Consider the following 24071-nt stretch of genomic DNA (forward strand, 5'->3'; position numbering starts at 1 on the left):
GTCAGAATTCCAACACCAGGCAGTCTGAATTCCACAGCCCTCACTCTTTTTGTTCACCTATTTTTTATTTTAAATTTTTTCAAACCTTCAGAAAAGCTAAAAGAATAGTAAAATAAATACCCATACAATTTTCGCCTAGATTCACACATTGCTACAATTTTGCCACGTTTGCTTTATTGCTCTCGTCTTAAAAAATAATGTCTCTCTCTCTCTATAAATATACATGTATACACACATATATTTTTGTTGAGAATAAGTTGTAGGTAATCAAGATACTTTACCCCTAAATGGTTTTTTTTTTTTTTTTTTTTAGACAGGGCCTCACTCTGTTGCTCAGGCTGGTGTGCAGGGGTGTGATCAGGGCTCATGCAGCCTCGACCTCCCAGGCTCAAATGTTCCTCCACCTCAGCCTCTAGAGTAGCTGGGACTATAGTTGTGCACCACTCTGCTCAGCTTATTTATTTATTTATTTTTTTGTAGAGATGGGGTCCCACTATGTTGCCCAGGTTGGTCATGAACTCCTGGGCTCAAGCGATTCTCCTGCCTTGGCCTCCCAAATTACTGGAATTACAGACAGGCATGAGCCATCACATGTGGCCACCACTAAATACTTAAGCATGTGTCTTCTTAGAACAAGAACATTTTCCTACATATCTACAATAACATTATCGTTCAATAAATCTTACATCAATACAACAGCATTTCCTAATATATGCTCCATGTTCAAATTTCCCAATTGTTCCAATAATGTTCGTTACATCTCCTTAAAATCTAGCATCTAATCATCATGTGTTGCATTTAGTTTTCATGATTCTTTAATCTGTTACAGTTCTCCTGCCCTTTTGGTCTTTCATAACATTGACATTTTTGAAACGTCTAGGCTAGTTGTCTTTCAGCAAAGCTCTCACTGTTAACTACTTACTATACAGCAAAAATAAATTAAGTATATATTGGAAATTATTCATAGGACAACGGTGCTTGTACTCATTTGCCTTCCCAATGTGCTTTCTTTAGGGAAGGTGAAGAGGTATTATTGCTGGCTCCCTCAAGAACTGCACATCACCCAGTCACTGCCTGAATTATCTATGTTGACAGGTATAACAGACATTTCTTCATAATTGGGTTAAACATGTAATCATCATCCCTAATGTGGCATGTCAGAACAACAAACATAAAAGGGATGTCAATTGCTGCTTTCCAGAGAACACTGCCAATAAATCAGGAATCTCAAGGCTACTACTGTAATATTTTTGCATTTTTTTAGAGTTAGGAAAGCATGCATATAATTTATTATTTTCCTGTTTATTTTTTTCAGTGTATAAGTCTTTCACCTCCTTGGTTAAGTTTATTCCTAAGTATTTTATTCTTTTTGATGCTATTATAAATGGGATTGTTTTCTCACTTTCTTTTTCAAATTGTTCAATGTTAGTATATAACAATGTGATTGAGTGAATCTAGCTATTCAGGGAACAGGTTCCAGCAGCTCAGGCTCTTTCCCATTAGTTCTCACAAAGTGTGCTTCCCTGGATGAAGTAGGTTGGCATTTCAGTTGAACCCAGGGACCTATCTCTTTGACTTCCTTCTTTTTCTGACCATTTTCTTTCAGAAGTTTCATGAGGCTGTCCCAGCTCTTAGAGTGCTGAATATGCACCAAACATACATTTATTCTGTTGGCAAGAATCTTGTCAAAATTCTTGGGTTGACAACACCAACAGCTTGCTGGATAACAATGTAGGCTCTCTCAGTTTTGCCATAGTAACACTTGTGGGGTATTCCCTTTTGGACAATGCCTATTCCCTTGATTTTGACAGTATTGCCTTTCTTATAGATTTGCATGTATGTGACCAGAGGAACATCTTCATGTTTTCTTTTTTTTTTTTTTTGTTTTGAGACGGAGTCTCACTCTTTCACCCATGCTGGAGTGCAGTGGCGCGATCTCGGCTCACTGCAAGCTCTTCGCCTCCCGGGTTCACGCCATTCTCCTGCCTCAGCCTCTCCGAGTAGCTGGGACTACAGGCGCCCGCCACCACGCCCGGCTAATTTTTTGTATTTTTAGTAGAGACGGGGTTTCACCGTGGTCTCGATCTCCTGACCTCGTGATCCGCCCGCCTTGGCCTCCCAAAGTGCTGGGATTACAAGCGTGAGCCACCGCGCCTGGCGTCATCTTCATGTTTTCTAAAAGCCCTAGAGAACATATAAGGGGTGCCTCTTTTCTTTTCTCTGTTTTTTTTGTTTGTTTGTTTGTTTGTTTTTGGTTTGTTTGTGTTTTGAGACAGGGTCTCTTTCACCCAAGCTGGAGTGCAGTGGTGTGATCACAGCTCACTGCAGCCTCAACCTCTCAGGCTCAAGTGATCTTCCTGCCTCAGCCTCCCATGTAGCTGGGACCACAGGCATGCACCACTGCACCTGGCTAATTCTTTAATTTTTTTTAGAGATGAGACCCAGACTGGTCTCAAACCCCTAGGCTCAAGCAATCCTCCTGCCTCGGCCTCGCAAAGTGCTGGGATTACAGGTGTGAGTCTCCATGCCCAGCCATGATTGTCATTTTGATGAATTACTGGAAGAATGGTTCCAGATGAATGAGTTTTATTTTTTATCCATGGCAGATTAAACTACTTATCAAAATATATATGCATGTGTGCGTGTGTGTCTGTGTGTGTGTGTATTCCATGGGAACAATTCCCAAGTCTTGTGAGTTTCTGTTATGGTCCTCTAGGACAGGCCTAGAGCCTCACATGAAGCTTGGAGGCAGGAGAACGAGCTACTTTTAAATATGGGAAATGTGTCATAAAATTCAGCAGTTTCATTCAAAAGTTATCAGGCATCTTCTATGTGCCAGTTAGTGTTTCAGGCAGTGAGGACACTGCAGTGAACAAAACAAACAAAAATTCCTGCCCTCTTGGCACTTTCTTCCTAATGGTAAAGCTGACTTGTCCACAGTCCTGCTTATGGTTTAGATTTGGAGCCACCTGGCACTCAGGTCCTTTGGTGGCTTTGTCCAGGAGCTTGGTATACTAGAAAGTACTTGGTTAGAAGCAGAGGATTATCAGGCAGTGGTACTGGTGGTTTATCACAACCAAGGTCATGGTATTCACTGCATCAGAATATAACAAGGATAAGCTATTAAATTCTGGCAAAGTATTTTCACATCTTTGAAAAGAAAATTAATTATTAGATCAACCCATGGCATTGGGATCTCATGTTAATCTTCTGAACCAGCCAGGTGCGGTGGCTCACACCTGTAATCTTAGCACTTTGGGAGGCCGAGGTGGGCTGGTAACTTGAGATAGGAGTTCGAGACCAGCCTGACCAACAGGATTAAACCCTGTTTCTACAAAAAATACAAAAATTAGCCAGGCGTAGTGGCGGGCGCCTGTAATCTCAGCTATTCCGGGAGGCTGAGGCACAAAAATCGCTTGAACTTGGGAGGCAGAGGTTGCAGTGAGTCGAGATCATGCCACTGCACTCCAGCCTGGGCAACAGAGTGACCCTGTCTCAAAAAAAAAAAAAAAAATATATATATATATATTCTAAACCAACAGAAAATATCATGGCCACAGAAAAAAGGTTGCAAATCATTATAAGGTTTTTGTCTTTACAAATGGCAATTAAAATTGAAATAAAGAAAATGTCATCATTTATAAAAATGTTTAGATATGATATAAAAAAACTTTTCTTCATTCCTGGAAATAAATTTTTACTTATTATGTGCCTATAACTCTACTCTTAAACTGGTTTTTACATGGCCAATAAGACCATGTCAAATCTATCCATATTTCTCACTCGCCTGAGGAAGTCTAAAGTTGGCTTGGTCAGATCAAAGTCATGAGGGATCTTATGACAGACAAAGGTCTTCACTGTGTTCATGCTGCACTGAATATATAAAGTTCAAGTCAAAAGGTTTTGAATGATAGCTTAGACTCATGGGACTTCTGAGTAAAAAGGTCAGCAATAACAATTATTCTCTATAACTTTTTTTAATGTGAAAACAAAATTGTGGCTAATAAAAACCTGTCAGATCAAGAGAAAACCACTACTGCAAAAGAAAAGAACTAGTAGCTAGATCCAAAGATGGAAGCCAATTTTGACTTAAAATATTAAATTTACAAAGCCAGAGATTAGATGTGTCCTGGATTTGAAGGATCTCATGTATCAAGATACAAGAAAAATATCTTTTTACTAATATTCCAAGCCACCTAAGCCCTGTGTATTATTCCTAGTTTTATTTTTATTTTTTTCTCCAAACAAGACAGGCTTTATTTAGATCACCAAAAATAACATTTTACAAAAAGGGAACCATAACATTACACAACAAAGTATAGCTGTAAAATTTCAAACAAGAAAGGCAATGCTGGTGGGGCATGGTGGCTCACTCCTGTAATCTCAGCACTATGGGAGGCCAAGGCAGGTGGATCACCTGAGGTCAGGAGTTCAAGACCAGACTGGTCAACATGGAGAAACCCCGTCTCTAGTAAAAATACAAAAATTAGCTGGGCATGGTAGCGCATGCCTATAATCCCAGCTACTTGGGAGACTGAGGCAGGCAAATCGCTTGAACCCAAGAGGCAGAGGTTGCAGTGAGCCGAGATCGCCCCACTGCACTACAGCCTGGGTGACAGAGAGAGACCCTGTCTCAAAAAAAAAAAAAGTTTGTCAGAGAGGGAACCGTTAGAAGCAAAAATATAGCTGCAAATTTTCTTTTGCCATCAATATCGAGTCCCTCTAAAATACTTTGAGCCTACTTTGCGGTTTCCAAGTACAAACTAAATCGTGTTGGACAGAGTTGCTCAGTTTCATCAAAAGAATGAAACCAATTTGCAATAAAAAAATTTCAGTTAATGCTAGCAAATAATGGAACAATGTGGTTTTTGTCTAGTTTTATCTGGGACCTATCTGATCTCCAGTATCTGAACTGTAAGATGAAAAATGCCATTGTGATCTAATAAACAAACTAGCAATTCTGTTTATGCATTGATCATATTTACCTGTCTTTCTCCACTTTGGACAAGCCATTTGCAAAATTCTTCAGTGGTGCTCAGTGTTTCAAAATCCTCTGAGCCCAATGTTGCTCGATATGCATTGATACTTTTTATGAAATACATCTCAACAGCATCTGGAAAAATGGAAACAATTATTTAAGGCAAGCTGCTAACCTTTACAAATGTCTAATAACAGCTTTGGCTCAATTGACATTTTCATGCTTAAAGTCCATGCTTGTTCTCAAGCCAGGTCTCATAAGGACTCTTTAAAAGTCTAAGACGTGGTTTTTTTGTTGTTGTTGTTTTCTTTTGTTTTTTGAGATACAGTTTCACTCTGTTGCCAGGCTGGAGTGCAGTGGTGCAACCTCAGCTCACTGCAACCTCTGCCTCCTGGGTTCAAGCGATTCTCCTGTCTCAGCCTCCCGAGTAGCTGGAACTACACGTGCGCGTCACCACGCCCAGCTAATTTTTGTATTTTTAGTAGAGATGGGGTTTCACCATGTTGGCCAGGGCGGTTTCAATCTCTTGACCTCATGATCCACCCACCTCAGACTCCCAAAGTGCTGGGATCACAGGCGTGAGCCACCACACCCAGCCCTAAAATGTGATTTAATGGCATCAGATGATGTTTTGGTTTTTATTCTCCTTATAAAATCCATGGAATTTTTTGTAGCAAAAAAGAAAGCTTCTGTCTGAATAATCTTATTATGCTAATACTACAAAGAACTACCATATTAAACTCCCAGGTATACTGCAAGACTTATATATTTAGCTAAATAAAACTCTGATAGTGAGTAATGTTTACTGAGGTTCCTGTTTGGGGGGTGGTGGGAGGGAGTAAGTTGTGATTTTGTAAGTATTTTAAATATATAGTTGTTATGGCTTGAAAATTTAATTTTAATGTTGTGTCTTTCCAAACATAATCCATGTTTATATCAATCTAGAAGATACATAGAAACAATGGGAAAATTTTGCCAATACCATACTTTTCTTGTGTGTAAACTTATGGAGTACAAGTGCAATTCTGTTACATGTATAAATTGCATAGTAGTCACAGCTTTTAGAGTATCCATCACCCAAATAACATACATTGTACTCAATAATTTCTCATCATCCACCCCCCATCACACCCTTATGAGTTTCCATTATCTAACACTGCACTAAGCCCATGTGCACACATTTTTTAGCACCCATTTATGAGTGAAACCTTGATACTTGACTTTCTGTGTCTGGCTTGTTTCACTTAAGATAATGACTTTCAGTTCCATCCATTTTGCTGCAAAAGACATGATTTCATTCTTTTTTATGACTGAATAGTATTCTACTGTGTATATATACCACATTTTCTTTATCCAATCATCTGCTGATGAATACTTAGATTGATTCTGTTATCTTTGCTATTGTGAATAGTGCTGTGATAAACATACAAGTGCAGGAATCTTTTTGATATATACCTTTCTTTTCTTTTGGGTAGATGCCTAATAGTGGGATTCCTGGATCAAATGGTCATTCTATTTTTAGTTATTTGAGAAATCTCCATATTGTTTTCCATAGAGGTTGTACTGATTTACATTCGCACCAACAGTGTATGAGAGTTCCCTTTTCTCTGTACCTCACCAACACCTGTTTTTTGTTTTTTTGTCTTTTTCATAATAGCCACTGTGAGTAGGGTAAGACGATTTCTTATCTATACTGTCTTTATTGCTGTGGTTTTTTAGTAAGTCTTGAAGTTGGGTAGTGTTAGTCCTCCAACTTTGTTCTTCAATGTTGTTGGTTATTCTGGCCTCTCCATGTAAACTTCAGAATCAATTTGCTAATATCCAAAAAATAACTTGCTGAGATTATTATTGGAATTGAGTTGAATGTATAAATCAAGTTGGAAGAACTGACATCTTGACTATTGAGTCTTCTTATCCATGAACATGGAATAGATATTAAATAAAGAGATCTTAGTTTATTTTAGTTCTTTGATTTCTATTTTTTTTTTTTTTTGAGATGGGTCTGTGTTGCCCAGGCTGGTCTCAAACTCATGATATCAAGCAATTCTCCTACCTCAGCCTCCCAAGTAGCTAGGACTACAGGAACACACCACAATACCTGGCTAGTTCTTTGATTTCTTGCATCAAAGTTTTGTTGTTTTTCTCACATGTATTTCACAAATATTTTGCTAGATTTATACCTAATTATTTCATTTCTTGGAGTACTAATGTAAATGGTATTGTTTTAAATTTTCTTGGAGTGCTAATGTAAATGGTATTGTTTTAGATTTTAAATTTTACTTATTCATTGCTGGTATATAGAAGTATTGACTTCTGCATATTAAACTAGTATCCTGAATCTTTTCTATAATCACTTATTAATTCCAGATATTTTTGTTGATTCCTTCCAATTTTCTAATCAATGTCATCTGCAAATAAAAAGTTATATTTCTTCCTTCACAAATATTATAATATACTTTTTACTTCCTTTTCTTCTCTTATTCCATTAGCTAGGTCTTCCATTATGATGCTGAAAAGGAGTGGTGAGAGGAAACTGCCTTGTTCCCAGTCTTAGAAAAGCTTCTAGTTTTTCACCATTAAGAATAATGGTGTTGGCCAGGCACAGTGGATCACACCTGTTATCCCAGCACTTTGGGAGGCCGAGGTGGGTGGATCACCTGAAGTCAGGAGTTCGAGACCAGCCTGGCCAACATGGCGAAACCCTGTCTCTACTAAAAATACAAAAATTAGCCAGGCATGGTGGCAGGCGCCTGTAATCCCAGCTACTCAGGAGGCTGAGGCAGGAGAATCACTTGAACCCAGAAGGCAGAGATTGCAGTGAGCTGAGATCACACCGTTGTACTCCAGCCTGAGCAACAAAAGCTAAACTCTGTCTCAAAAAAAAAAAAGAAAGAAAGAAAGAAAGAAAGAAAAAGAATAATAGTGTTAGTCAAAGGAGAGCCAAAAAAAAGAATGGTGTTAGCTGTAGGTTTTTTGTAGATGTGACTTATCAGGCTGAGGAAATCCCCCTGTATTCCTAGTTTGCTGAGAGTTTTTATCATAAATGAGTGTTGGATTCTCCCAAATGCTCTTTCTGCATCTATTGATATGATCATGTGATTTTTCTTCTTTAGCCTGTTGGTGTGATGCATTGATTGATTCTCAAATGCTGGACTGGCCTTGCATACCTCGGATAAATCCCATTTGGCTGTAGTGTATAATTCTTTTTATACATTGATGGATTCAACTTGCTAATGTTTTGTTAAGGATTTTTGCCTCTATGTTCATGAGATGTATTGATCTGCAGTTTTCTTTTGTTTTTTAATCTTGATAATTTTTTTTATTATAGTTTAAGTTCTGGGGTACATGTGCAGAATGTGCAGGTTTGTTACTAGATACACACATGCCATGGTGGTTTGCTGCACCCATCAACCCATCATCTACATTAGGTGTTTCTCCTAATGCTATCCCTCCCCCAGCCCTCCAGCCCCGACAGGCCCTGATGTGTGATGTTCCCCTCCCTGTGTCTATGTGTTCTCATTGATCTAGTTTTCTTTTAATATTTTTGTCTAATTTTGGAATTAGGGTAATGTTGGCTTCATAGATTGACTTAAAAATAGCTACTTTGCTTCTGTCTTTTGGAAGAGATTGTCAAGAATTTGTTATATGTTTGGTAGAATTCACTAGTGAACCCACATGGGATGGTTCTTAATTATTTATTCAATTTCTTTAATAGAAATGGATCTATTCAAATGGCTTAGTTTTTCTTTTTTTTTTTTGAGATGGAGTCTCGCTCTGTCGCCCAGGCTGGAGTGCAGTGGTGCAATCTCGGCTCACTGCAAGCTCAGCCTCCTGGGTTCACGCCATTCTCCTGCCTCAGCCTCTCCGAGTAGCTGGGACTACAGGCACCCGCCACCACGCCCGACTAATTTTTTTGTATTTTTAGTAGAGACGGGGTTTCACCGTGGTCTCGATCTCCTGACCTCGTGATCCGCCTGCCTCGGCCTCCCAAAGTGCTGGGATTACAAGCGTGAGCCACCGCGCCCGGCCGGCTTAGTTTTTCTTATGCGAGTTTTGGCAGATTGTATCTTTCATGAGAGATTGACCTATTTCATCTAGGTTATTGAATTTGTGAGCCTACAGTTTTTCATAATATTCCTTTATTATCCTGTTAATGTCCACTGGATCTGTAGTGATGTCTCCTGTTTCATTTCTCATAATAGTAATTTGTGTCCTGTCTTTTTTCCTTAGCCTGGCTAGAGGTTTATCAATTTCATTGATCTATTCAAAGAATCAGCTTTTGGTTTTGTTTTCTTCATTGACTTCCTGTTTTCAATTTCATTGATTTCTACTGTTATTTTTATTATTTTTTTCTTTTACTTTGGAATTAATTTGCTCTTCTTTTTCTAGCTTCCTAAGGTAGAAACTTACATTACTGATTTTAGATCTCTTTTCTAATATGCTATAAATATCCCTCTAAGCACTACTTTTGCTGCATCCCACAAATTTTTACATTGTTTTCATTTTCAAAAAAATCTTAATGCAAAACATTTTAAAGTTTCTCTTGAGATTTCTTCTTATCCCACACATTTAGATATGTGTTGTTTAATCTCCAAGTATTTTGGGATTTTCCAGCTATCTTTCTGTTATTGGTTTCTAGTTTAATTCCATTGTGGTCTGAGAGCAGACATTGTACATTTTCTATTCTTTTAAATTTGTCAGGGTGTGTTTTATGGCCCAGAATGTGGTCTATCACAGTGAATGTTCCCTGTGAGCTTGGGAAGAATGTGCATTCTGCTGTCGTTTGGATAGAGTAGTCAATAGATGTCAATTGTATTAAGTTGATTGATGGTGCTGTTGAATTTGATTATGTCCTTACTGATTTTCTGCCTGTGTATCTGTCCATTTCTGATACAAGGGTGTGATGGTTAATATTGAGTGTCTGGATTGGACTGAAGGATGCAAAGTATTGATGCTGGGTGTGTCTGTGAGGGTGTTGCCAAAGAAGATTAACATTAGAGTCAGTGGACTAGGAGAGGCAGACCCACCCTTAATCTGGGTGGGTACAATCTAATCAGCCGCCACTGTGGCTAGGATAAAAGCAAGCAGGAGAATGTGAAAAAATTAGACTGGCTTAGCCTCCCAGCCTACATTTTTCTCCTGTGCTGGATGCTTCCTATCCTCAAACATCAGACTTTGGGACCTGGACTGGCTTCCTTGCTCCTCAGCTTGCAGATGGCCTATTGTGGGACCCTGTGATCCTGTGAGTTTAATACTCCTTAATAAACTCCCCTTTATATATATGTATCTATACTATTAGTTCTGTCCCTCTAGAGAAGCCTGACTAATACAAGGGGTGTTGAAGAGTACAACTACGATAGTGAATTCATCTATTTCTTCTTACAGTTCCATCAGTTTTTGCTTCAAATATTTTGAAACTCTTGTTAGGCAGATACACATTAAGAATTGTATGTCTTATTGGAGAACTGACCCCTTTATCATATGTAATGCTCCTGTTTATCCCTGATAACTTTCCTTGCACTAAGTTTGTTGTGGCTGAAACTAATATGGCTACTCTTGCATTCTTTTGATTAATGTTAGTATAGTGTATCTGTCTCCATCCATTTCCTTTTAATCTATGTGTGTCTTTATATTTAAAGTGGATTTACTGTAGACAACATATAGTTGGGCCTTGTTTTTTGATCACTCTGAAAATCTTTCTTTACATTGGTTTATTTAGACCACTGATGTTTAAAATAATTGTTAATATAGTTGGATTAACATTTACCATATTGTTATTTTTCTATTTTTTGGTCCTTTTTCTTTGTTTTTATTTTTGTCTTTCACTCTTTTCCTGCCTTTTGTGGTTTTGCTTTTTAAATTTTATTTTTTTATTTTTATTTTTTTTAGAGACAAGATTTCATTCTGTCTCCTAGGCTGGAGTGCAATGGTGTGATCATAACTCACAGCAGCCTCAAACTCCTGGGCTCAAGCAATCCCCCTACCTCTGCCTCCTGAGTAGCTAGAGTTACAGGCACGAGCCACTGCACCCAGCTCCTTTTGTTGTTAAATTGAGCATTTCATATATTCCAGTTTCTCTTTTTAGCATATCAGTTACACTTTTTTTTTAAAACTCTTTTTAGTGGTTGCCCTGGAGTTTTCAATATACATTTACAATCATTCCAAGTTCACTTACAAATAACACTATATAGTACCTTATAATAACAAAATAATCCTTATCCCTGCCTTCTGCTCCTAATTTGAACACACTGTTATTTGTTAGATTAAGAATAGGAAAAATGAGTTTTTTATTTTATGATCACATTTCTTCCCTAGTGCACTTCCTTTCCTTATGTGCCTATGAATTTCTGTATCATTTTCCTTTTCTCTGAAGAACTTTTTTTTAACATTTCTTTAAGTCAAGTCTGTGGTACTGGTTCCTGTGGAGCTAGATTTCTACTTTGGTACATTGTGATTCTCTTTATTTTGCTGTCTCTCCAATTTGTGGGGCACTGGTTTGCCATGTGACCTGAGTTCTCTATGACAGATCTAAGAAGAGTTAATATTTCATTTTGCTTTTTACTTGTTGTTTGGATGAAGTGATGACTTCCAAACTCCTTATATACCAGACCAGAAACCGGAAGTTTTTGCTCAGATTTTCGTGCTTATTATTTTTAATCTGGATTTCTGGGGTTCATTCCTGTGTCTGCATAGCTTAGTGTTGACCTACTGATTTGGGCAGAGGTTGTGCTTAAATACCTTCAGCCTATATGTCGCCCATCCTGTCAACTGCTCTGTATGTAGACAAAAATGCATTCCAAGCTCTCACACATTTCAAGTCTTCTTTGGTTGTTACTCTTTATTAGGCTTTCAAGTATCCCCTACACATGTATGTAGTTTTGTGGGTATCCAGGGATGTGGGGAGAGCTCATTTAGCCCTTCTGTGGTCTCCCCATTAAAATTCCTGATGCCACTCACACCAACCAGGACAGCAACTTCAGGCTAGTGTCAACATGCAGGCTTTCCTCTTCTCATTTCCTCCAGAGTTTGCCCGCTTTATCTGGTAAACCTGTGGGTTTTTATCCCTTTCATCATATTAAGTCTGCCTCCAATGCCAGCAAAGCTGCCGGTTCTCCTGTGCAGCCCGTGGCGATAACATTGCAATTCTCATGGACCGACCTGGGGCAGTGGATGGAAGCAGCCCCAGGCAGGAGGGCCACAGATTTTCTCTTTACTCAAAGCTCCAGCAGTTTTTTCAAAATAAATGCTTTGCAATTTGTTCTCTTTATCTACTTCCAGCACTATCAAATACTTATGACCATTTTATACAGTTTGTGTGACTGCATGTATGTGTGGATATGATTTACAGACCTCTTCACAAAGTCATATTCTGTTTACATTTTAATGAAATCTTACTTTGTAGTTTAATGTTTACCTAAATGTAACTATAAACAATAGTATTATTTTGTGTGTCCTAAAAATGCAACTGTTTTTCCTTAATACTTTTAAAAAATTAACCTTGATATCTATAGATATAGTCCGGTCCTTTTTTTTTTTTTTTTTTTCCTTGAGACGTAGTCACCCAAGCTGGAGTGCAATGGCACGATCTCGGCTCACTGCAACTTCCACCTCCTGGGCTCAAGCAAGTCTCCTGTGTCAGCCTCCTGAGTAGCTGGGATTACAGGCGCATGCCACCAAGCCTGGCTAATTTTTGTATTTTTAGTAGAAACGGGGTTTCACCATGTTGGCCAGGCTGGTCTCAAACTCCTGACCTCAGGCGAAACACCTGCCTCGGCCTCTCAAAGTGCTGGGATTACAGGCGTGAGCCACTCCGCCCAGCTCAAGTCCGGTTCTTTTAACAACTACAAAATTCCATGTAGTGAATACACCAAATTTTCCTTTTACTTATCGATATATATTTGGGTTATTTTTTACAATTACAACCAGTGACACAGTGAACATCTTTATTCATGTTTCCTTTTAAATTTTACTAGATATTATCAAATTAGACTCCAAATTTAATATCAATTTACACTCACTCCTACTAGTTATGAATTTGCCAACTGCTATATATTTTTAAATTTTTAAAATTTTCACATAGGATGGGTGAAATTTTGATCTTGCATTTTTAAAGATACATACCATTTTAAAATGTGTGACATCCTGCCAAATTGCTCTCCAGAGTTTTTATCAAATCTCATCAATCCTGGTGTTATCATTTTTTTAAATTTTGACAATTTGTTAGACAAAAAGAGTAACTTTGCTTTTATCTTTTTTATTACTAGTATGATTTAAACTTATTTTCCACATGAATTTTGGCCTTATTATTTTTAGAGACAGGGTCGTACTGTGTTACCCAGGCTAGAGTGCAGTGGCACGCTTATAGCTCTCTGCAGACTGGAACCCTTAACTCAAGCAATCCTCCCATTTCAGCCTCCTGAGTAGCTAGGACTATAGGCACATGCTACCACACCCAGCTTCTTTTTTTTTTGGTAGAGATGGGGTCTCACTATGTTGACCAAGCCAGCATAAAATTCCTGGCTTCAAGTGATCTTCTCACCTTGGCCTCTGTATTTATTTTTTATCCAGGCCTTGGTACTTTTTTAAAGCCTATTTTTTTCTATGTAAATATAAATTTTAGCTTTTATATTTAGGACAATGATCCATTATTAATGTCTGTGTATGGCATGAGTAAGAGTCCAATTTTTTTTGGCATGTGGTATCCAGTTGTTGCAGTATCATTTGTTTTAAAGACTATCCTTTCCATATTGAATTACTTTTGCACATTTATCAAAAATTAATTGGCCATAATTATACAGGTCTATTTCTGTACTCCATTGTGTTCCAACAACTCTATCTCTGTTAAGAGATATTATTGGTGTCTGATTATAGAGAGATATGTTATTGGTGTCTGTCCCTTCACCAATATACCACATTCTCTTGATGACTGCTTTATAGTAAATCTTAAAATCAAGTACTATGATTCCTCCAAATGTATGCTTTTCCAAAACCATTTTAGCTATCCTAATTTCTTTGCTTTTTCACACAAATTTTAGTCAGCTTGTCTATATTTACAAATGCTTCTGTTGGGATTTTGATTATAATTATGTTAAATCTGCAGATCAATTTTGGAAGACTGATATCTTTACTATATTGTCTTCCAATCCATACATAGTATGTGTATTTATTTAGGTCATCTTTAATTTCTTTAATCAGTTTTGTAGTTTTCAGCACATAAATACTATACATATTTTGATAGATTTATACCTAAATATTTCATTTGCAGGGATGGGGCTATTGTGATTTTTTAAAAATTTTTGTTTCCAGTTGTTCATTGCTACTATATAGAACTACAATTAAGTTTTGTGCATTCACCTTGTATCCTGTGACCTTGCTACACTTAAACGTATTAGTTCTAGGATTTTTGTAGATTATTTGGCATTTTCTACAGAGACAATCATATTAAATTTGGAGTCTAATAGGGACCATTTTATTTTTCTTGCCTTCTTGCATCTGCTGGACTTCTAGTACTCTGCTGAATAGTAGCAGTGAGAGTGAACATCCTTGCCTTGTTCTTGATCTTAAGGGGTAAAGTACTCAATCTTTCACCACTAAGCATGAAATCAGCTGCAGGGTTTTTTGTATATGCCTTTTATCAGATTAAAGAAGTTCCTTCCATCATGAATGGATGTTGAATATTGTCACATGCTTTTCTGCAACAACTGATAAAATCATGAGCTTTCCATGACTGGACTGTTAATATGGTAGACGTACACTGACTGAGATTTGAATATTAAACCAGTGTGACATCCTCAAGAAAAAACTTCACTTGATCACGGTGGTCTGTGACCATATCACCCTAAACACACTGGATCTCATTTGGTCATGATATGTTATTTATATATTGCTATATATTTTGTTGCTTTTTTCATCTACACACATGAAAGGTCTTGAACTGTAGTCGTCTTTTTTCTTGTAATGTCTTTGCCCAGTTTTGACATTGGAGTAATACTGGCCTCATAAAATTAGAAAGTGTTTTCTCCTCTTCTGTTTTCTGAGACAGATTATGTAGAATTGGTGTTATTCCTTCTTTAGATGCTAGATAGAATTCCCCAGTGAAATCATCTGGGCCTGGAGATTTCTTTCTTAAAAGATTAACTACAAATTTATTAAAAAGAAATAGTTATGGGTCTATCCAGGTTATCTGTTCATCTTGACTACATTGTTTTTACTTTTATTTATGGTACTTTGTGACAGATAGAAACTTTAGACCTTTTTTCATGAAATCTATCAAACTCTTCTTTTATGGTGTGTCTTTGTGTGCTTAGAAAAGTTCTTTCCTCCAATTTTTAATTTTAGTATTTGTTTTCCAGTACTGCATTTTCTTCTCATTAATTTACATTTTTAGTTTTGATACATAAAATGTTAATCCACCTGGAATTTAGTGAATGATATAATATAAAAATCTATATTTTTAAAGTTAAAAATTAGTATATAAGAAAAGAATGAGGTGGCCTTGAAATCTCTCAACTCTATAAACATAAACGTTTGTTTTTTCTCACTTAAAAAGAAAAGCTAAAATTTGTACATATTTACAGACCAAATTTCTTATAACCACAAAGACTACTTTTAAAAAGCTCAAGTGTATATGGAGAATATATACTGTGAATATAGACGAGGAAATCTTAAAAGGAGAAAGATGATTAGCTGAAAAACAAAGAATCAGGAAGTCTTCAATGGCTGTTTATGCTTAAAAAATAATTAAAAGATCAAAACTTTAGCAAACTGAAAAAAAAAATGTTGATTTAATGACATGGGGAATACAAGCATTGAAAAAAGTAGGATGGAAAGCTTTCTCTATAATTCTGTCCCTTTCTCTAACTGGAAAATGACATACACAAAAAGGTTACTTTTATAAGCAAAGAAAATAGACAGTTTTAAAATGATCAAATTATATTCTTCATGAAGCCTAAATTCCTCCTGACAGGCCACTGAATCCATCAGTGTCCATTAATCTGATCAAGCCAGCAGAGAATGATACATTGTCCTCCCTCACTGGTTCATTTGTGTCTCTCCCAAAGCCACCCACTTTCAAAAAGATGACCTTGCCAGACAAAGAACTATTGTTGAAGCATAAATTAATCAGTTGGCTTTCTCTGTAACCCCCAGTATCTAACTATTGAATATGGGTCAAGAAAATTCTGCTAACAAACATTCTCTCTTGTCAGCCAGAGGAAAAGAGTCAAGGAGACTGAAAGTGGAGGAGGTAAAGCTTTACCCATTTATCACTGGATGTCCTCATCAACCGATACTGCACAGGCCACATTCACAGTATGTGTGATATCTACTAGTTAAGAAGGTGAATCTCGCTGAGATTCAAAATAAATAAAGGACATAGAAATCAGATGATTTATTTGTAACTGACATTCCAACGAATGTGGGGGTATATTATCAGGTTTAAATTATTGTGTAATTGATTTTATATGAGACTGCGACCCACCTAATCTTTCCATTACAGGAATAAATAGCTAATTAGAATCTTAGATAGACTGTTTGCCAGTGTGCTTCCCTTATGTGACTGGGAAATAACTTCAAGGCTACCTCTTTTACCTACCCCTGTGCTGGGCCTCTCCAGACATGGCATAAGCTTTGGCCAGTAACGCACTCGTTTCTGCAGTTTTGGGGCTGACTTCAGTGAACAAAGAAACACAGACAGAATGAGCCTGGAATAAAGAAAATCATGACAAAGTAAGCACCCAATGACAGTGTTCACTGTGGATTTAGATGAGAGGTGAGTTTGAGTCCCAGCTCTGCCACTTCCTAGCTATGAGTCTTGTACAAGTAATTTCACCTTCATTCGTAGAAGGAATATATAATTCCCACTGATTAGGGTTTGGGAAGGATTAAGTGAGATGGTATATGCAAAGCACAGGGCACAGTACTCATCACATGATAAGTTCTCAATAAATGTTAGCTAGTATAATTTTTATTAGATTTCATAGCAAAAATAAAGTCATAACCTTAGCTCAGTCTCACTGGACTGAACTCCAGCCGTGAAGGCAGTCTTGTAAATGTAAATCAGGGATAATGAGAATAGTATTTGTTACAAAAAGTTGTTGTAAATATTAATTAATGGTTAATATATGTAAAGTGGTTAGAATACCACCCAGCATATAGTAAGCACTAAAAATGTGTTAGATTTTATATTACTTGTGCTAAAATGGAAGGAGTAACACTTAGAAAAGAGAAAGAGAACAACATTGAGTCCACACCCACCAGCCACAAAAGAACCACCTGTGCTTAATATTTCACAGGCCAAATACTGTGAGGTGTTTCAAAGAGCTGAGGGATTATCAGAGAAGACTTTGGAGCCAAGACACAGAGCACAGTTGTTATGAATACAGGCTTTAGGGTCAGATTTGGAGTTCAAATCCCTGCTTTACTATTTGTTAGCTATACAATGTCAGCTGAGTTAGCTATAACTCTTAGTGCTTCAGTTTTCTCATCCTTAAAATGAGATAAAATAATATGGTACCTACTTCATAGAGCTATTGTACAGATTAAATGAATCGATATATCCTCTAGGGCACTTAGAAAAAGCATTCCATAAATTTTAACTCTTATCTTTTGGTGCTTTTGGGAAACACTGCTATTTATTGTTTTATTCATTCTGATCTGACCACTGCTTTAAGAAAGTCTTGAACACAAAAACCAGACTGGCTTTCTCTGTAAGCAGTGGACTCCCTGCCTTCACAGCAGCATTCTCTGACATCTCTCCACTGTGTGATGTTTATAATCGTGGATTGTCAGATTGTTTGCAATGCCTTTTCTTCAGAATCTGTTTTCATGTATATTGTTAGATTGCATTGCACCTTCTCTATGATACAGGATATCCAGTATCTTGATCTGTTTGTCACTGTGGGAGATACTTGAAGCCACGGGCAGCATTCTCCTTTGGAGAGAGAAAAGGTGAATTTAGCAGCTTCAAGTACATGACACATAAAAGCACCCTAATATAATAGACTCAACATTCCTTCCTATGTTTTGTTTTGTTTTCCCCTGGGCATTTGTCAAGTTAGTTACCTCCAAGTGAAACACCCTTTTGTTAGTTTAACCTTAGGTTTGGAAATATAATCAGCTAGACTAGTTTAAAGTACAAATGACAGCATTACCCTAAAATACCATGATTTTTCATTTAAAAAGACCTTTTGTTTTTGCTGAAGATTTAAGTTTGGTTGTCCCTGTATCTTTTTTCCTTGGAGTAGACTCACATTTTGCTTGTTTTTCCCAGCACCAACAGAGATGAGAGGGGGAGGGGGAAGTGCTGTCTGCACAGCCAATGACACAGCACATTCGCCCACCTGAGTCAGTGCTCTCTAGCCTGGTCATTTAAGGTTTGACCAAGGGCTCTTAGGTGGATCTGGAGGAAAGTCAGGGTTAAAATAGAATCAATTCCAGCCCTTGTTCTTCTGAGAAGCCCATGCTTCCCTGGCCCTGAGAACCAGGCCTGGGGCCAAACAAGGCAACCCAGCCTGGGCTCTGGCCAACCCACTGACCTGCTGCAAGTACTGGATGGCCTGGTTGTGGTTCTTCCTCAGCTGCTCTATCTGAGCAGCTTCTTCATACAGGTTGATCAGATCTGACGTCCTATCACCCTTGGCAGCAATAACATCGCCAATTGCCTTTTCAAAGTATGTCAGAGCTAGGTTCAGTCTGTGGATGGCCACGGAGGCTCTGCAAGAAAAGGGATGAAAATAGAAAGTCACAGAGAGGCCACTTATTTTGCAGACACAAAAGGAACTGATTCCAAGAATTAAAGAATTTGGCCTTCACAGGCCCATCATCTTGGTAGCTGGCTCAAAAATCCAGCCTTGCTGTAAATAAACTCCAATTATCCTGCATTTTACCCATCAGATTTCATTGACGACCACTCATTAAACCCATTACTATGTCGTGCTATTGTCTAATTTTTTAAAAAAAGCAAATGGAAAAATGGCTTCCAGGAATTCACAAGATGGGATAATTTACCCATAAACATAGACTTTCTAAAATCAAAATAAAATTTTATTACCTCTGATTCCCTCTTTCAGGCCAAAGAAAGTTTTTGCTTTGTTTTGTTCCATTTAATTTGGCCAATTCCTCCTCAGTTAAAAATGAGAGAGGAAAAAAAAAAAATGTAAATATTCCCCCAAGACAGTGATTAAATAGGCCGGGCGCGGTGGCTGACGCTTGTAATCCCAGCACTTTGGGAGGCCGAGGCGGGCGGATCATGAGGTCAGGAGATGGAGACCACGGTGAAAACCCGCCTCTACTAAAAAATACAAAAAATTAGCCGGGCATAGTGGCGGGCACCTGTAGTCCCAGCTACTCGGAGAGGCTGAGGCAGGAGAATGGCGTGAACCCAGGAAGCGGAGCTTGCAGTGAGCCGAGATTGCGCCACTGCACTCCAGCCTGGGTGACAGAGCGAGACTCTGTCTCAAAAAAAAAAAAAAAAAAAAAAAAAAAAAAAAAAAGAGAGTGATTAAATAAATTATAGCATATCATACAATAAAATACCTCAGAGACATTAAAAGTCATCTTTTCTTTTTAGACAGATATGGGGAGATATTAAAAATGTGCTAAAAGGAAAAAGATATAAAGCTGCACTTAGAATGTGATCCACATAGAGATATAGTTATCAATATCCATATGTATCTGTTCAAAATGTTCATAGCAGTTATGTCTGTGTGGTGGTATCAAAATCGGCTTATTTGTTCTTCATACCTGTCTGTGTTTTCAAAATTTTCCACAACAAAGTTGGGAATATAATTTTTTTAAATGAGGATAAAACAATATCTCATTGAGGTTTATCTTTCCAGAGACAGCAAGGCAAAACGAGAGCATGGGTAGTTCAAAGCTGGTTCTGGTAATTATGAGCTTTCTCAAACTCTACAAGCCTACATTTCCTTCTAAATAAAACAATTGAGTTTATACTGCAAGTTTGTTGTGAAGAATAATATTAAGTGTAAAATCACCTAACATATAGTAGATATACAATCAATATTCCTTCCTCCTCACTCCAATATTTGTATTCCTAAATTGAATTAAAAATATATGTGTAAGCCAGGTGTGGTGGTGTCTTGACTGTGGTCTCAGCTACTGAGGAGGCTGAGCCCAGGAGTTCGAGGTTTCAGTGAGTTCTGATTGCACCCTGCACTCCAGCCTGAGTGGCAGAGTGAAAAGCTATCTAAATGAAAATAATAGAAATACCTACCCTCATTGGCTGTCGTGAGGATTGAGTGAAATAAATTATGTAAAGCACTTAGAACAGTGTCTAGTATGTAGTTATACTTAGTAGGCACTCTAACACTTAGAATAGGACATGCATAAAAAGGTATTCAATAAATACTGGAGAATGGATGAATAAAATGAGCACCAGAGTTTTTCTGAAAAAAGAATAAGGCTATCTTTCACATAAGGCAGAAAAACTTTAGGCCCTATGTGACAGGAGTAGACATTCACCAGACTGTAATTTATTGCCCTGTGGACTTAAGTCAATAGTTTGATTTAGTTCTGGACATTCCAGCATCTCCCCATTTCCCATTTGACTTCTAGATTCATGGTTGTTTAGAGGAGGCAGATATGACACATGTATTTCATTTACTTACTATTCAGTCATATACCCTACTGTGCCAAGTGCTTACAGTTTTGGAAACAGATTGCTTTCAAGGATGTAAAGATATTTGAAAAATCTAGGGAACAGTAAACTCTTTATTCTTTTTCTTCTAATAATCTGATGGGCCCACATTCATTTCTAAATATTCTGATTCTCAGAGGATCCCTAAGTCAACAGCAAGACAGTTAAATCTTGTTCTGGCTTAAACAAATTCCATGAACTTTGTTTTCATATGGAACAGAACTTTCCTTAAAAATGCACATGCTGCCGGGCGTGGTGGCTCACGCTTGTAATCCCAGCACTTTGGGAGGCCGAGGCGGGCGGATCACGAAGTCAGGAGATCGAGACCACGGTGAAACCCCGTCTCTACTAAAAATACAAAAAATTAGCCGGGCGTGGTGGCGGGCACCTGTAGTCCCAGCTACTCGGAGAGGCTGAGGCAGGAGAATGGCGTGAACCTGGGAGGCGGAGCTTGCAGTGAGTCGAGATCGCGCCACTGCACTCCAGCCTGGGTGACAGAGCGAGACTCCGTCTCAAAAAAAAAAAAAAAAAAAAATGCACATGCTATGCTTGGCTTTCACAGCTTCCAGTTAATTGTCTTCATTAAGTGTTCCTTCATCTAAAATGTCACATGTAATGACAAAAATAGGTGGCAATTCAGAGAAAAATACAATATTATCACAGATCCAATATTTACAAGCTATGTTATCTTGGACAATTTGTTTAACCTCAGCTTCAGTCTCCTTGACCCCCCCTTTAATAAAATAATAATCATACTAACTACCTCAATGGCTGTTGTGAGGATTAAATGGGACAGTACACAAAATGCCCAGCGTATGCATTTGGTAAATTTGAGCCTCTTTTATTATCATTTGAGTTTCTGGGTTTTTTTGCTCTAAATATTTTTCTCCCTTATATTATGTAATTCCAAGCCTCATTCATAAAAGCCTCAGCTTCTCCAAGCCCAGATCTTACCTGCCCAAAGCAAGTGTTAGGTCGTTCTCAGAGACTTGTAATTCACAATCACCTCCTTTATATAATTCTTTCAGCTCCTTCATGTTTCTCTCTGCCTTCTGCAGGTTGAAATAGGCTTCTCTGCCAGTGAAATAGTCAAGGAAAATGCCAAGCACTCAAACTAACATCCACTGCACAGGGACAGCAGGTGATAAGGAAACAAAAGGGGCTCTTGGAAAAGTGAAGCAATATTAAAAATAGGTACTTAACTATGTTCTTTATTTTCCATGTATAATGTTGTCAAGAAGCAAGAATTCTTTAGAAAAGGAACAGGGGCTTGGGCTTCCTGTGGTGGTTGCCTGAATCTAAGACTAGAGTAGGTAGGCAGTGTTTGCAGGAGTGAACGGAAGCTGTAAATTACACTCGATTTCCTTTAGGGGCATCTACTGCGTGACAATAGTTATTCATTTTTCCCAGGCCTGTTCCTGTGAATGGTAAAAGAGAGGAACTAATTACGCTGAAAGGAACTTTCTGGGTCATTTAGAAAGTCCAAGCCAAGCAGGTTTTGGGCGAGAGGCAAACAGCAGAAGAGCAAAAATCCCCTTAATTCCCAAACATTCTTCTATTTCTCACATTTTCAATAGCCCCCTGCTAAGGGTATAACAGAGGAAGGCCACATATCAGATTTTGCAAGTTGAACATTAGGACCAAAAAAGTAAAGAGGGGGATGTGTAGAGAGGAGACTGGGGACACATGGGCTCAAAGAGTGCTCATGGTGATTCGTGAACATCAAATGCCCTTAACATCTTTCCAGTGGAGATGGTACAAAAGGCTGTCAGAATCCCCAGTTCTGAGGAAAGGCACATATAACAGTCCCCCTCTGGGGATTTGCAGAACTACTTGTTTTGTCTATTTTGCTTGGCCTCCAGCCTCATGGGCAGTATCCACAAGAGCATTTCAAAAAACTAAAATGATCGAGAATCAGTTAAATCAGTGGTTTTGGGCTGCAAATTACAATCTCTGGAGGGCTTTTAAAAATTTCAATGAACAGATGCACCTCAGAGCCTCTCAGTCAAAATATTTGGGGCAGGAACAGACAGCAGAAATTCTTAAAGCTCCCCAGGGGATTACAATGTGCAGCCTAGTTTGCCAAATTGTACTTTAAATTATCACCCATTCTTTCCATCACTACACCGCCACCACCACCACCACTCTCATCCTCATTGCTAATACTGATTTTCTTGGGTGCTCAATGAACAGCAGAACAGACTCAGAAAACCTTCGACTGGCTAGGTGATAGGTCACTAGTGAAATCTCTTCCATGGCTCAACTCAGAGATTATATGAATAGACACAGGAAGAGAATACACACCCTTCTAGATGGAGAGGAGTGGCTTGTGGAGGGCCTTGATGTTGGAACAGATCTACAAGGCCTTGGTTCCATCTCCCACCCTCCTGTATGAGATGACCCATCTGGCATGTGTGGCCTGTGGCCCCGAACACTAAACGCAGCTAGGAATGGAAGGATATCGGTTCTTCAGGAGCCAGGCCACGCCCAGAGTGTAGTACAGCTTGACCAGAGCTTCCAGGATTTCCTCTTTCTCCTTATCTGAGGTCATACTTGCCTTCCAGGTCAACAGTATATTCTTGGCTGATGTAGCATGTTTCTTGGCCTGAACTGGGAGGCCTGGGGGAGTTAGAGGGTGGGTAGCAAGAAGACAAACATTAAAAAGGCATGCTTCAGTCAAAAACATTCCTGGGAGGGGATAAAGTGGGCAGTGCAGTTGTCATATGGTCTATAGCATTGGTTCCTAAATCTGGCTGTGAATCAGAATTATTGGAAATTCTTGTAAAGAATACAGATTCCTGGACCCCACTCGAGACCTACTGAGTGAGGAATCTCCAGAGAATTAGGGTCCAGGAATCTCTAATTTTAATCTGCACCACAAGTGGTTCTTATTCAGCCCTCTCAACATTAGCCTTCATACCTCAGTTTGGAACTCAAGACAGAGACAGGAATGGAAGGTGAGTATCCTATTCCTGATTCTACTACTAATGCCATGTGACCTTTTCAACCCATAAAGTTTCTCCATCCTCCAACTGTTGAACAACAATAATAACTATAGAAGCTGCCCCTTACCAAACACATGGAGATAGTCCAGGAACAAAGTAGGTTATGCCATAGAATGCTGTGCATTGAGTGTTCTGGAAAAGGCATTCTATAAATACAAGGGCTTATGAATGCAATTACTTCCATCGGGGATTTTTTTTTTTCAATCTAAGATGAATCTGGTGATACTAACTGGTCACACGACACACATAAAAATAATGCAATTGCTAAATGCAGTGAGGCCCCAAACTAAGAAGACAAAGGCAAGGCCAGACCCCAGCTAGACAGAACTAGTGGGGTTTTTCCCCTTGTTTTTTCTTTTCTTTTCTTTTTAAAGATTTAAAAATACAAACCTTGTGTCCAAGGCTGACTTTCCATAGACTGCAGTAAGGGAGC

The 24071-nt window shown here is 38.3% G+C and overlaps 2 protein-coding genes across 10 annotated transcripts in view; one reads left to right on the forward strand and one right to left on the reverse strand.

The window, feature by feature from the left end:
- RAD1 (RAD1 checkpoint DNA exonuclease) overlaps nucleotides 1–16299 on the forward strand; it is a 44912-nt gene extending 28613 nt beyond the window's left edge. Inside the window, exon 6 of one of the 2 annotated variants that reach the window (XM_055246719.2) lies at nucleotides 16186–16299. In XM_055246719.2, the coding sequence (XP_055102694.1) occupies nucleotides 16186–16212 (27 nt within the window). In that variant the 3' untranslated portion in view covers nucleotides 16213–16299. Of the gene's footprint in view, nucleotides 1–1014; nucleotides 1197–16185 lie in introns of those variants that run through there. The other variant, XM_055246720.2, reaches the window with a different exon arrangement.
- TTC23L (tetratricopeptide repeat domain 23 like) overlaps nucleotides 1–24071 on the reverse strand; it is a 61261-nt gene that overhangs the window by 14068 nt on the left and 23122 nt on the right. For 5 of the 8 annotated variants that reach the window (XM_055246710.2, XM_055246709.1, XM_055246711.1 and 2 more), the window contains 6 exons: nucleotides 23096–23252; nucleotides 21588–21713; nucleotides 18514–18691; nucleotides 16572–16680; nucleotides 4986–5113; nucleotides 3709–3873 (listed from right to left, as the gene is read on the reverse strand). In XM_055246710.2, the coding sequence (XP_055102685.1) occupies nucleotides 3739–3873; nucleotides 4986–5113; nucleotides 16572–16680; nucleotides 18514–18691; nucleotides 21588–21713; nucleotides 23096–23252 (833 nt within the window). In that variant the 3' untranslated portion in view covers nucleotides 3709–3738. Of the gene's footprint in view, nucleotides 1–3708; nucleotides 3874–3961; nucleotides 4469–4985; nucleotides 5114–16571; nucleotides 16681–18513; nucleotides 18692–21587; nucleotides 21714–23095; nucleotides 23253–24071 lie in introns of those variants that run through there. The other 3 variants (XR_010116369.1, XR_008651848.1, XM_063619913.1) reach the window with 2 other exon arrangements.

The sequence above is a fragment of the Symphalangus syndactylus genome, chromosome 16 (assembly GCF_028878055.3).
Source record: "Symphalangus syndactylus isolate Jambi chromosome 16, NHGRI_mSymSyn1-v2.1_pri, whole genome shotgun sequence".
Classification (NCBI taxonomy): Eukaryota; Metazoa; Chordata; class Mammalia; order Primates; family Hylobatidae; genus Symphalangus; species Symphalangus syndactylus.